At 36.9% G+C, this 13,051-nt stretch overlaps 2 protein-coding genes across 2 annotated transcripts; one reads left to right on the plus strand and one right to left on the minus strand.

The window, feature by feature from the left end:
- Positions 1-3,135: 3,135 nt before the first annotated feature.
- On the minus strand, positions 3,136-5,760 carry LOC120339718 (BPTF-associated chromatin complex component 1-like). Its single transcript, XM_039407907.2, has 5 exons — positions 5,586-5,760; positions 4,982-5,073; positions 4,813-4,914; positions 4,226-4,373; positions 3,136-4,064 (listed from the first exon to the last, which is right to left on the minus strand). Exons 1-5 carry the CDS (start codon positions 5,616-5,618, stop codon positions 3,756-3,758), a joined length of 684 nt encoding a protein of 227 aa, XP_039263841.1. The 5' UTR covers positions 5,619-5,760; the 3' UTR covers positions 3,136-3,755.
- A 3,067-nt stretch (positions 5,761-8,827) lies between these two features.
- Positions 8,828-12,070, plus strand: LOC120340146 (protein disulfide-isomerase TMX3-like). The gene has a single exon (XM_039408409.2). The coding sequence runs from the start codon at positions 8,866-8,868 to the stop codon at positions 10,291-10,293; it is 1,428 nt and encodes a 475-aa protein (XP_039264343.2). The 5' UTR covers positions 8,828-8,865; the 3' UTR covers positions 10,294-12,070.
- Positions 12,071-13,051: the final 981 nt, after the last annotated feature.

The raw sequence follows: 13,051 nt of genomic DNA on the forward strand, positions 1-13,051 counted from the left end.
ATTCAAACACGTCCTGTCTTTATGTTCATTTATGTATACTAACTTCCAGGCTTTTACTTTACTTTAACTAAGTTACATTATGTTAGTAGATTACGAATGGAATGTGGTTTAAAACCTCAAGGTTGCCTCACAGCCAGGGCTGGTTCCTGATGGCTCCGGCTCCAGAGTCACAGTATATATATTCAAACTGTTTAGGCTGTAAACACTGTCAAGTCGGAGTTATGATAATTCCTGGAATGTAATTGTGGATCCTTAAAATAGCTCAAGGAATATGTTGAGATTGCGGTTAAATTTAGTCTTGACACGAGGTTTATTGTTTTCCGCCTGCTGCTCTTGTAACACTGTAAGCATTGTTCATAAAATGTGACTCTTTACGTCATACTTACATGGCCTGTCAGTCTAGCTACTCCAGATGAGCAAAATTTTTGGCCCCTGATCCAAAAACCGTGCCCACTCCTGTTATATAATCATTGTCTATGACAGGGATGGCGAACCTTTTTCAATGGATGGGTCAAAAATTATATTTTATCACTGAACAGAAGAGAGTGGGTCAAAGATATTCAATCAATGTTTGTATATATTTAAAAAACTTCTGAATCAAATCCTATAAGTTTCTGTTAGAGTTACGGTAGTTTTGGGCTTTACTTATGCAGCACTTCTATCAGGGACTTTTTAAGGCACTCGATTTTATGAAATTAGAGTACGAAAACACGGATATGAATTACCAAAATCGTTTAAAATGATGCGGCAAATTACATTACGGTTCCAAAGAGTTTCACTCTGGTAGTGTTATATTTTCGATCAGCTTTCAACCACATTAAGGCACTTTTACACTGCCCCATTGTCATTTCAGATTTCTAGTTTTTTTTATTTTAAGTCTGAAAGATTTTGTTTTCTCAACGGCATTGTAGGCAAGAAACTAAAATTAAATGCAAAGTAGCATCTTATTCTCGTATAACACCTGAAACAGGCTGCAGACGCACTTGCAAGAGAGACAAGACGTTGCGAAATTTTTTATTCGTGCCTTGGCGGGTCACGAACAAAACGCGGTGGGTCACTTTGTGACCCGCGAGTCAGTGGTTCGCCATCCATGGTGTATGAGATGTTAACGATAAATAAAAGAGTTAATCTGGAAGCCAAATTTTCCACATTGAAAAGCGTTATTATATAGAAAATTGAAACAGAAAACACCATAAGCTTTCTTTTAAGAGGGCCGCAACAGATTGAAAAGCCATTTCAGACATTGTAAATCTCCTAATTTTGTGTGCCTACGGTACGTAATATTTCCCGGTTGTCTTTGGAAATCATACCGTCACTGAAATAAATCTAAACACAGCCAATCGTGCTCGTGATGAGACTTACCATAATTTCTTGGGCATAATCCGGGACAAACTCGAAACTATAAATAAAATAACTGGACAAAAGACCGAAGGCCTGAGCTTGGCAAATTTTTATTCCATATTTATAAGCTTTGATATTGCATTACGCTACAGAATCTCAAGTTCTAGATTACTTTCAGCATAATATGACTCAAACAAAACCAAATGAAAGTTATTATTCCGTCTCCAACTCCAAGCATACCTAAAATGGCTTCTAATGCAGCTGTAGTTTCACCGAAGTCAATAGAATAATGACGCAATAAACGTCACTCATTATTCCATAACTAAAGGATTTCTCACAATAACAATCTTGTAAATAGGAACAGTGCTGTCAAAAATATTGTAAATTTGAAGAGTCTATAAAGGATTGTGGATTTAAATTTTGCGCATATGCTAGCCCTGCGCGGGCAATGCATAAATGACCTATTACCTATAAATACCAATAAACACCTATCACCGGAGCAATGGGAGGATGCAAAGCACAAGGATCTATACTCGAAACTTAAAAGCAGACACCACAACCAACCCCACGAAAATATCAATTGGGAGGAGGTTAATCTGCTCAGGAATCGGCCCAAATATACGAACGCTGAAAGGATAATATCTTACCGTATAGTAAAGGACGGCTATATTTTCGGCGATCGAATGGCGAGGCATGAGCCTTAGGCACGGCCCATTCGGGATCATAAAAGTTATGAACTGTAAATTTTGTAGAGATCCGTGTGACAATACTAAGCACATATTTCTGCATTGCAAGATCATAGCGGCATATGTTGCAAGTTTAATAGAATTTCTAAATGAAATTCTATGCGGGACCACCACAATCTCTAGAGAACAAATATTCCTTAATAGTTTCAATGGGCCAAACGAGATTGCGGTTACAAAATGTTTCGTGCTACTCAAACAGGCAATTATACATCTCTCTAGCTATAGAAAGTCGGTACATCGCTCCCACAGACGGAAATATTACAGAAGCCGCCATAACCAAATTTTCGGAATTTCTTCTCGTAATGGAAAAAAAGGTTCACAGATATACAATTTCTCGGCATACAAAATAACTGGAAGGAAATACTTAACGGATATCTTCTGCCATGAAACCGAAGCCGGAATTTCTTCTCGTAATCGAAAAAAGGTTCACAGATATACAATTTCTCGGCATACAAAATAACTGGAAGGAAATACTTAACGGATATCTTCTGCCATGAAACCGAAGCAAAAAAAAAATGGGAAATGATGAATCGGAAGCTTCACGGTGGATGTCATGCTGTGTGCGTGTTACACGTTTTCACACAGTGTGTACGGAAGCCGCGTCGGCGGAAGTTGAGCTGTGCTATGCATGGCATTGACGAAGCCCTGGGCGAATGTCATGCTATTTGGCACATAGTATGTACAGAAGCTCAGGGCCGAAGTTTGTGCCACGTAATGCAGAGCAGATACGGAAGCCGGGGTGGCGGAAGACACTGATCCGAATTTGGGAAAATTCTGATCCGTAAAACTAAAAAAAAAATAATCTATAAACGACCCTGAAATTTTGTAAACATCGTTTTCCATAAAAGAGAGTCATATTTTTTGCACTATTGTGGTTCTTCTCCTGGCTCTTTAAAAACATCTTTCTTTCTATTCCCATTGCTTGACATGGTAATACCATTGGTGTATTCTGGTACCAATTTAAATGAATTCATGTTTGATCACTGTTGATGAAAAAAAAACGTTCTATGAATCTGCCTATCACACTATCGTGACAGACAGAAATAAATATTTTCGCAATCCTGGTGAAGTTTATTGCTAATATTTTAAGTAAATTCAAATGAATTTCCCACAACACCACAACCAGCATGGAATTTCGAAGCATGAGGAAAGAACAGGCATACAACTGGACATAGTCCACAAACGCATTTACTAAAGGAATAAATTTAACAACACTAATACAAAATAACATTCAAATATTTGGAGAATAGAAACAGATAAGTTTTGCATTGCCAATGGCCATTATGCAAACCTCATCTGGCCCAGAGTCACCAGTGGTTTTGAAAACACCACGATTGTAACTTCAAATCCCCCCCCAATAATTTTTGTTATCTTTAATTTACACTACGCAATAAAAACCCTGATCCACAAAAGATTTACCATCTTAAAGCTGTCCTCCGCCTATAGTCCAGTGAAAAGGCAAGGTTGGATATGATAGTCAATATTAATGAGAAGCAGCTTGATTGGGACGGCCGACTGTCTCATTTGATTGACCAGTCCCCTTTAGACTTATTCCATTCTAGTGTACTACAAAAGTTGAAGGAGAAGACCAACAACATATGAAAACAGCTTTGTGTTTCTAGGATATTAGCTCTTACATCTTTCAACCCTGCTGACGTCCAAACTCACTCATGTCTGCTCAAGATCCAATGGAGGTAATGGTGGAGGGTTGCTGACAGCCGACTCTGACATGTCGCCTGGTATCTTGGGCTGTGAACTGATAAATTGGTCTAGTTTCTTGAGTGATGATGAGGACTCGTCTAGATTTTCTACATCAACTTCAACCACAGAGTCTGTTACAACTTGTTCTGTAATTATGGCTTCTGGCACTTCAATAGGTGGATTCGAAAGATTGTCATTAAGAGTTTCCACTGGTGAGGAGAGCTTTTGCTTTTTGCTTGGTATCACGGTGGATGCTGGAGTCTCAATAAGAGTAATCTGTGAAGAAAAAAGAACAGAACAAATAACAACGAATACAAAACTCGCCGAAAAACAATATTACAATTATGAAATTGAAAACGTAATGATAAAAAAAAAATATTAATTCATAGTAATGGTTTTTTGCTTATACAATTTACGAATCACAAATTGCCTTTTACCTTTTCTTTATTTGGTATTTTTTTTGGAGTATCAGGTGCAGGACGCTTGTTACCGGTAGATACTGGATTCTTTGCCGGATGCTTTGGAGCAATTGGCACTCCTGCTTCATTAAATACTTTTCGTTTTATAGCATGTTTGACTTGGCTCCTATAACACAAAACATATGTGTTTTTCAATATGAAATGAATGCCTTGTCTCAAGCCATCAAGTTATAAGACATGGCAACAACTGTTAAAATTTCATTTTGCTTTCCAACTGTAATATATTCAATATAACATTTTACTAGTTGTTCCCGTAGGGTATGTATCAAGTTAGGGTTGGGCCATAATTTTATTCCGATCCTCCTTATTTCAGGTATATTACGACTACGAGTTCGGGGACTGTCTGTTTTAGGCAAGTCCCCTGCCCATAGGTTCTAGTCTCTCTACACAACTTGATGCAAAGTAGGCGAACAAAATTCGTTACCTCCTTATTGGTACACATACTTCTGGAGTGCCAAATTTTGTATGGCATAACATAGGCATTTCAGAAACGTATTTATACTAAAAAGGAATATGCAAATATTTCCATTTAATATATATCCTACATAGTTCTGGTTTTGATAACAGAGCTAACTTTTTCAAGGTCATTTCCAAATTGTTGTACAGCTTGTCGCAGCATCTCCACTTCTTCTTCTGTCCATTTTGAACTGCAAAAATTAAAAAAAATAATTTGTAAATAATTGATTAGAAAATCTCAAAAAATGAATTTATTACCCTGGGACTGCTTCATATTGAGTGTGTAACTGCATTGTTAGCTCTCCAAGACGATTGAAGGCCTGGCCAGCAGCAGCAAAAACCTGGCTGACCTACAATGGAAATTCAACAAATTACAAATTAGAACAGTGGAAGTGGAAACTGGTGGCCTACTTTCTATAATGGCAGCAATGGGCAATATACAGTACTGGGCATGCAAATTACAAATTATAGGTTAATACTGTAATAGACGATGACATAATTCAGAAACTAGCAAATGAGAAAATAATTGTGAAGGAATATTAGGTACGGTACCGGTACGGTATCCATTTTCAACTCTAGATGATTTTCTTGACCACATAGAATACGGTACGGTACAAGCTTTGAATCTCATCATACTGTTATAGGCCTATGGTTTGTTCAGTTTCGTCATTCAGTTATTTGTTTTTAAATGTATGGACTTGACGGGGGAGGAAGCCGTGCCGTAACCGACCAGCGCTTACGTGAACCACCACCCTACGGCGGCGAGGAGTCCAGCAATCCTTTCGCTTCCTCGCGCATAATTAACCCCGCCCGGGATTCGAACCTGCCAGCCCACGCAGGATAAAACATCAATAAATAATACCTTGTTTGCGCTCACAGTTTGAGGCATGTTCATATCCAAAGTTGAAAGCTACTCAGTCGGGCTAACGCTTCAAATTCAACAGCGAGCAGAACAAAACGAAACGCGAACAGCCCCGGGAAAAAACAACAACTTTTGAAGCAAGAGTCATGCCTGGGTGCATTTACCGATGGCTGTTTCCCGACCCTTGAGCTCAAAATTGACTTATCGCAGGGTTGCATAAAACGTCATCGTTTTGCTATATATTTTAACACTTTCCGTGCCACGGGCAGTTTATTTATTTATTTTTTTGCAATTTTTACCATTCCGTGCCATGGTGCAAACGATAGTTCTTCTCTCTTATTTTTTCTCCCTCGTATTTATTTTTTTCTGCGATCCGATTTTTTCATGCACCTAGTCATTTCGTCGATTTTCGGTCACTTGTAGACATACAACATATATGGATTAACTAATACAAACCAGCTCGTCAGTTAAAGATAACTGGTTTTGGCGATACCGTTTGGTGGGTTGCGACCTTCAACTGAGAAGTGTAACAAAACTTGAAGATAACCCGACTTGACCTGTCATTTTGATACAGATTAGTAAGGAGTGGATATCTAATGTACTACAAGGTATAACAGCCCATTATTGCGACTTACCACAAACGGAAAACGTTTAATCCATATCGGGGTCCTTATTCTTTTTCTTTAATTACGATACTAGAAGTATTAAGAATAATTGTAAAAACACACCAAATTGTGATTTATACCCACTCTCCAGCTTTGAAGTTGATGTTTATCAATTTAGTTTATCATTTATTCGACCTATGTTAGACACTATGTTTTCTTTGCCAGTTTTAATAGTCACTATAGTTCACTTCAATCGAAATAAAACTAGCAAAATTTAGTGATTTATCGGGTCTTATAATATTCAAAAAAGTTGAAAAAATGTGAGCAATAGCTTGCTAGCGACTTCTTCTATCTTTTAATACTCAAAAATTTAAATTAGGGCAATAGAGTGCCGACGTATAAGACGTATTTAGGTGTTCATCAGACGACGATATGTGAGGCGTTTTTCGAAACAGCAGGTCAGGAAGTAAAAATACGAAAGGATTTTGAGATCAACTCTCGATCAGTTTAAGTATTGTTACCTTGCTTAAACGATAAACAAAAAATATTATACAGATTATACCTTGTTCTTTTTAGGACGTTTTCAGAAAATCTTTTATAGACAAAGTATATTTGAAAACTTTATTGTGGGAGTCCTTGGAACGTGGGAAAACTAAAGTCAGACTGGAAAATTTTTGACACTGTCAAAGCACATTCACACGCAATTTTGATAGTGCGAAGAGGAAAGTATGTAGGCCTACCTGCAAAACTGTGGTTTAATGCCTCTGTATTCTGGATTGATCCGGATAACCGGTTAACGACAGGTATTTTGCTATCTGATATCCGGATGTTATTGTGACCATTAACCGGATAATAAAGTAGTATAAATAATACACATGCTCATTAGTGATTTTGATATATTTTGTTATGTGACGGTTGACATTCCCCGCGCACACAGCATTTAATAAAAGCTTTTATTTACACTTCTTTGCCTATATTTTAGCTGTCCATGAAATACTGGAATGAACTCCAGTATCACATCACAAAATACACAAAAGAATCGTGATTAATATGTAATAGAATAGCGCATTTGCTTATTTAAACTAGTTATGAAGCTGGAAGTACATGCAAGGCTGTAAGTGTAAACGAATTCAGATGAAAAGCTTTGAAAGGTTGGGTGTGAAGATGGTTCAGTCTGGAGAATGGCGGACCGCGAAGCAATTTTAGGGGGACCGCGAGACAACATCAACTTCGGCCCAGAAGCACTTTGATTTAAAGCAAAATTTTGATGTAATGCTTTTACAGTATTTCTTCAAAGCACGACACGTTCTATCGACATTGTTATGTAACAAGCGTTGGTGAACGTGGCAAATAGCGTAAATCGGAGCGTATGGACCTTTCCCCGAGTATCGACTTCCTTGGTCACTTCGTGACATTGGTCAATCAGCAAGAAGCAAAAAGTGACGTACAATGCTCCCTTTTCGCATCCGCTCAGACACTTTCCTCACCTCAGACAGATTTTCAAGCGTGGTCATAAACATTACCTCGCTTTCGCGTTTTTGAACTCTATTCGTTAGTTTTCTGTTGTGTTTCGGAAACTTAAATATAAATTAGATAATTCAATGATCACTCTGTCTTCCAAGGAGTTTTAATTTAATTACAGTAATAAAAAAATAGTGTAGAAATAGCTGTGATAGACTAGGCTAAAATTCTTTATCGGTAGTTTTAAAAAACAGATTGTTGTATGCGAAGAATCATAATAATGGTTCGAAACACATACCCCGTTTTACAGGCGCCAACTCGCAAAAGCATTCTTAAAATAGCCCCGAAAATTTTGCAATGGTAAAGTATGGGAAGAATTTTTCGGGGGTTAAAGGTCGGGGAAAGGTCCATAGAGGCAAAGCAAAGGAGCTTCAAATCTCGTCTATTGATGGTAGCATCGATTAGCCTAGTGATGCAATCGAAAGAATCGATTGTGTAGCTTGGTATGTGGAATAGGATGGCCCATTGCCATATTTTGATATTAATGAGTTGACAATTACCGGTATCGGTAATTCTGGATGGTCTGAAAAGATTTGTTCCCTATGGCGAAACATGGACTGGGGTTCAATGGGACATGCGCTACAGGTCACAATTCGACAGTGTTTGATACAATAAGTGCTTAGAGACCTAGAGATGCGTTATATTTCGTGTAATATTATGGTTTCTTTCGATCCATGGCCCAATATGGAATATATTCGAGAATCAATATTATTTCCAGATTTAGATTCAAGAAAGGAAATAGTTTTTCTGTGCGTCCATGCTTCCGAAAACAAACAATACAGTAAAACTAATCCCATACCCGACTTGGAATGGTAACCGGACGAGAGGCCGTGGTTCGCCATATGAATAAGCCGTCTTATCGCCTTTCCTCTCCCCCGGGATAAATATGTAAATCCTATCCTATCCTTTTGTGAAAGTTTTTGTTAAAATATCTGAAATATTTCAGTTGAACACTGATTTTAAAAATATTGAATCTTCAAATTTGAATTTACGTATTCGATTCTCCACCGATCCTAATAACCAGTATAATTAATCAAAGCTTTCCACATCTTTTCACGACCCACTAAGATTTCTTTTGCAACCCACAGTTTCGGAACAGCTGGTCTAGACTGATGTCTCTTTTGTATTTTTTTAGCAGGATATCTTAGAGAAAAATGAATTTTAAGTCTTTAAGCATATTCGTTATTGTGTTCTATGCCAGATTGGCAAATTCAGTCGTTTTGGAGTTAGACGACAGATTTCGTGAGGCGAAAAAACAGGGTGAATGGTTGGTAATGTTTTATGCACCATGGTGTGGTCATTGTAAACATCTCGAACCAACTTGGATGGAAGTTGGCGAAGCTATGAAAAATACAATGCCTGTGCATGTAGCAAGGTTGGATTGCACAAAGTATTCATCCCTGTCGAGTGATTTTGGTGTTCGGGGATTCCCTACAATCAAGTTTATATCTGGGGACAACGAATATGAATATCGTGGTGCTAGGACAAAAAGTGACATAATTGCGTTTACTCTCAAGGCAAGAGGTCCGAAACTTACATCTTTAACAAACTCTCTTGAACTCACAAAAACTCGTGAACTGCATTCAGTATTTTTTCTTTATGTCGGAAATGAAGACTCAGACCTTCGTGAAATCTATGGTTCTGTAGCAGATAAATTATTCTTGACACTGAATATGTTTGCAGCATCACCTGACATCATGCCAGATGTGAAAGAAACACCAACGGTTCTGGTTTTTAAAGATGACACTTATTTTAGAATGCCCCTGTCATCTCAAAGCATAAAAAAGGCACATCTTACGCATTGGATGTTGTCTGAGCAGCTACCCGATTACAATGAGCTAACAGGTAGCTCTTACCATTCCCTCAAAGGTACACATAAACAATTTGCTATTGCTGTTCTTGCTGAAAAGGATTACAAATATTTGGACACTATTGCAAAAGATATAGCTACATCACGAAACCCATTATTCCACCCTAAATTTATATTTTGCTGGGTATTGGGAGATAGCATCATAAATAAGATAACTTATAGTTCGATCCCAACTCCGAATTTTATAGTTTTTGATCCAAGTACATACGAGTATTTCACCATGCGTAGTGACTCTGATGAAACCAAAATTGTAAAATCGGACATCACTAGGTTCTTGAGCAAAGTTATTGAAGGAGAAATTGCTTCACAAGGTGGATCTGGCGTTTTCCAGCAAATAAAACGTTTTGTGTCTGACACAACAAATATAGTCATAAATTTCTTTAAAGAAAGTCCGATTGTCGCTAGTCTTGTTATTGGCATACCAACATTTGTGATCACTTTTTTATGTTATTGTCTTTGTACAATGGAAGATTCCGAAGCTGGAGATTACCATACAGACTCCGAAAACGATTCTGGTGAAGATGACAAAGAAGAGGAAGAAAGTGAGATGATTCCAGAGTATCAAGATGATACAGATAAAAATGTGAGAAAAAGAAATGTTGAACAGGACTCCCAGGATGAAGAGTCACAGGCTGAAGAATCTCAAGATGAAGAAGAGCAGACAGCAATGGATGAAGATGATACAAAAGTTGAGACTAAAAAATATAAATAAGTTCAATCACTGTGACTGCTCTTACATCTAGCCAATTGTCATGATTCCACCTTATTTCAGTCAAACCAAACTGCAATACACATTTTAAATCGGATGATAAATTTTCATTTAGATATCTTACTGAAGGAATCATATTGTGGTCCATACACTGATACTTGCAAACACAAAGTTTCAATTATATTTCACTGTTATTTTGTATCTGTAAGTGTGATTGCTTTTGACAATAGCTTGTTCGACTGAAACAAGGTGATCTTGACTTTTGGAATTTAACACGCATGATTGAGCCAAAACTTGTCTCCTCTCTATGCATATTAGTGAGATTTTAGGATTGAGGATAAGCAGTCAATAGAGATCATCTGTACAGTGTGAAGTGTTATATGTCGTGAAACTGAAATTTTTAGTGTTATTCTTCAAACCACTTTATATGTTCTGTATCAAACTATCAATTATTTATTGATGTTGTGCTGCTCATATGTATTGGTGTTGTTAATGTATTCGCACCTTCCTTTTGTTATATTCAAGGCCTACACAATGGCCATTCACAGGATATTTGCCTGGCATTACAAGATATGCACAAGGGACTGTCTGTTTTTACGATTTTGGAATATAAAAATTTGTCCGTCTTAATCGGACTGTACTTTAACATTGGAAAAATAAAATTAGAGGTTGATATAGGATGAGGTGTGTGCTTTTCCTTATGCACAAGTTCAAAATTATTTGCACTTCTTGCCTTCATACAAACATTCAATGATTTCTATTTGTTTACAAAATTTCAAACAACTCTTTGAAAGCTACTCGGTTGTAATCTGGGAGTTTAATATGTTTTCTTGTTTGTCTGAACAATGGTATTTTCTATAAATCTTTAGTTGTTTTCATATTCAGAATCATTATTTCATTCACTCGTACTTCTTGATGAATTCATCTAAATTTCAGTTGCAATGTATTGTGGGAACTGCTTATTTGCTGTAAGATGTAGGCTACATTTTTGATCATCCCACATTTCCACTCCAGTGATTTTTTGATTTTGGTTAGGTTTGATTTAGAGTTCCTAAAATTATTCCATTTTAATAGTTTCGGATTTTGCTATTTTTAGTGTAATACTTTTGTTTCAGAATTACTGTTGGATAGAAATTGTGATTTAAATGGAGCATACTGGTATATACGGCAGATTCGAATAGTTAACAGTTTTCACTGAATTATCACTTAATTAACCAAAATATTTCATTTCACTTTAAAATGGTCTAAGTCGGTGTTTCCCAACCTCCCTGTCGTGACCCGAAACTGGGTCGTCTAAAAATTTTCTTGGGTTGTCGGTTTTTCAACAAAAACCTAAAAGTAATTTTTTTTTTTCAAAAAATTTCATTGTTAATATTTTATTCGGTATTGAGGTGTTGCCCAAAAATAATTGTATATATGGGCATCACATGGCAGATTTATTTCGCTCAAATGAAGCCAAGCCACATTGTCAAAAAGTGAAGGCAAACATCAACTTTCTTATCTTGAGGTATTTTCTGGGGAAACAATGTTGGTCTGTCATTAGATCAAGATTCATGTTTTTCATCTAAGAAACCGCAATTTTGATTGGTTGATTTGATTTTCAAAATCATTTAAGATTTGATGTACATTTCTGTTTATGATTATATATGCATGATATGTTCATCATATTTCACCTGTGAACTGCAATAGCTGAGTACTGTTTTTCACTGTTCCAAGCATTCTCATTACGTTGCTGATTGTGTCACACCTGTGATCGAATCAATTACACATCTACATGTGCGTTTTTTGTAATTGATCGTGAGAGATTTAGTTTTTGGCTGGCGAAGTGTTGCGAGTTTAAAAGTAATTTTGCTTGAAAATTGCGTCAGTAATTTAGCTTTATTTCTCAAAGGCCCTAACTGAGTGGAATTGTTCATTTTCATTCAAATTAAGTTCCTGGATAAGCCGCTTAACTTCACCGAATGGCCATGTGGCTAGCAGATCGAGTATTGCGGTTGTCAATCAGATGATTGGCCCACATGGGTTGACGATGGGTTCACAATCAGCAAGCTGTCGGGGGCGCTGGGTTATATTCTGTGAGGAAATTTATACCAAGTTCTCTTCTGTATGGAACTCGATGACAACATGCAGGGTATGGGATTAGATATAGAGATGTACCAATATCACCGATACCGACAAAAACGCCTTATATATATTTAAAAAGTCGATATTCCAATAGTAAGTGTGCCGGGTAGACGGAATAAAACATTAGTCTGGGAGTATTATTCACATTGCACATTATTTCAGTTTGAAAAGGAGATATTTCAGATAATAAGAATTTGATGTTTATGATCCAGATGTATTAATTGATTCGGGTGCATTGTGCACCGACGTTCGCAAACTAGGTGTCCAATTAGAAAACAGCAAGATGGTGGAATAAATGTTTACTTATCCTATCAAACCGATACATTGAGTTGCCTGCGCAGAATATTGTGCAAATATAAATTCTTATTTTACACATTCAAAATTATTCGATTGATATATTTGTTCATAATTATCATGTCATATTTCAAAAATTAATGATGATGTAATAAAATTAGGCAGCAAAAATACCTAAATTAGTTTAGCTAGGTTGGCTGATAAATGGCTAAAAACAGGTCAGAATCCCGAATTTCTACTCGCGGGGAGGTGGGGGAGATGCCCTTGCGTAAGTATTGATTGTCTTTGTTTTATAGATTTTAGTTAGGTAGAAATTTGGTTTACCTCTTATTATTTATAGTTC

The sequence above is a fragment of the Styela clava genome, chromosome 9, assembly GCF_964204865.1.
Source record: "Styela clava chromosome 9, kaStyClav1.hap1.2, whole genome shotgun sequence".
Classification (NCBI taxonomy): Eukaryota; Metazoa; Chordata; class Ascidiacea; order Stolidobranchia; family Styelidae; genus Styela; species Styela clava.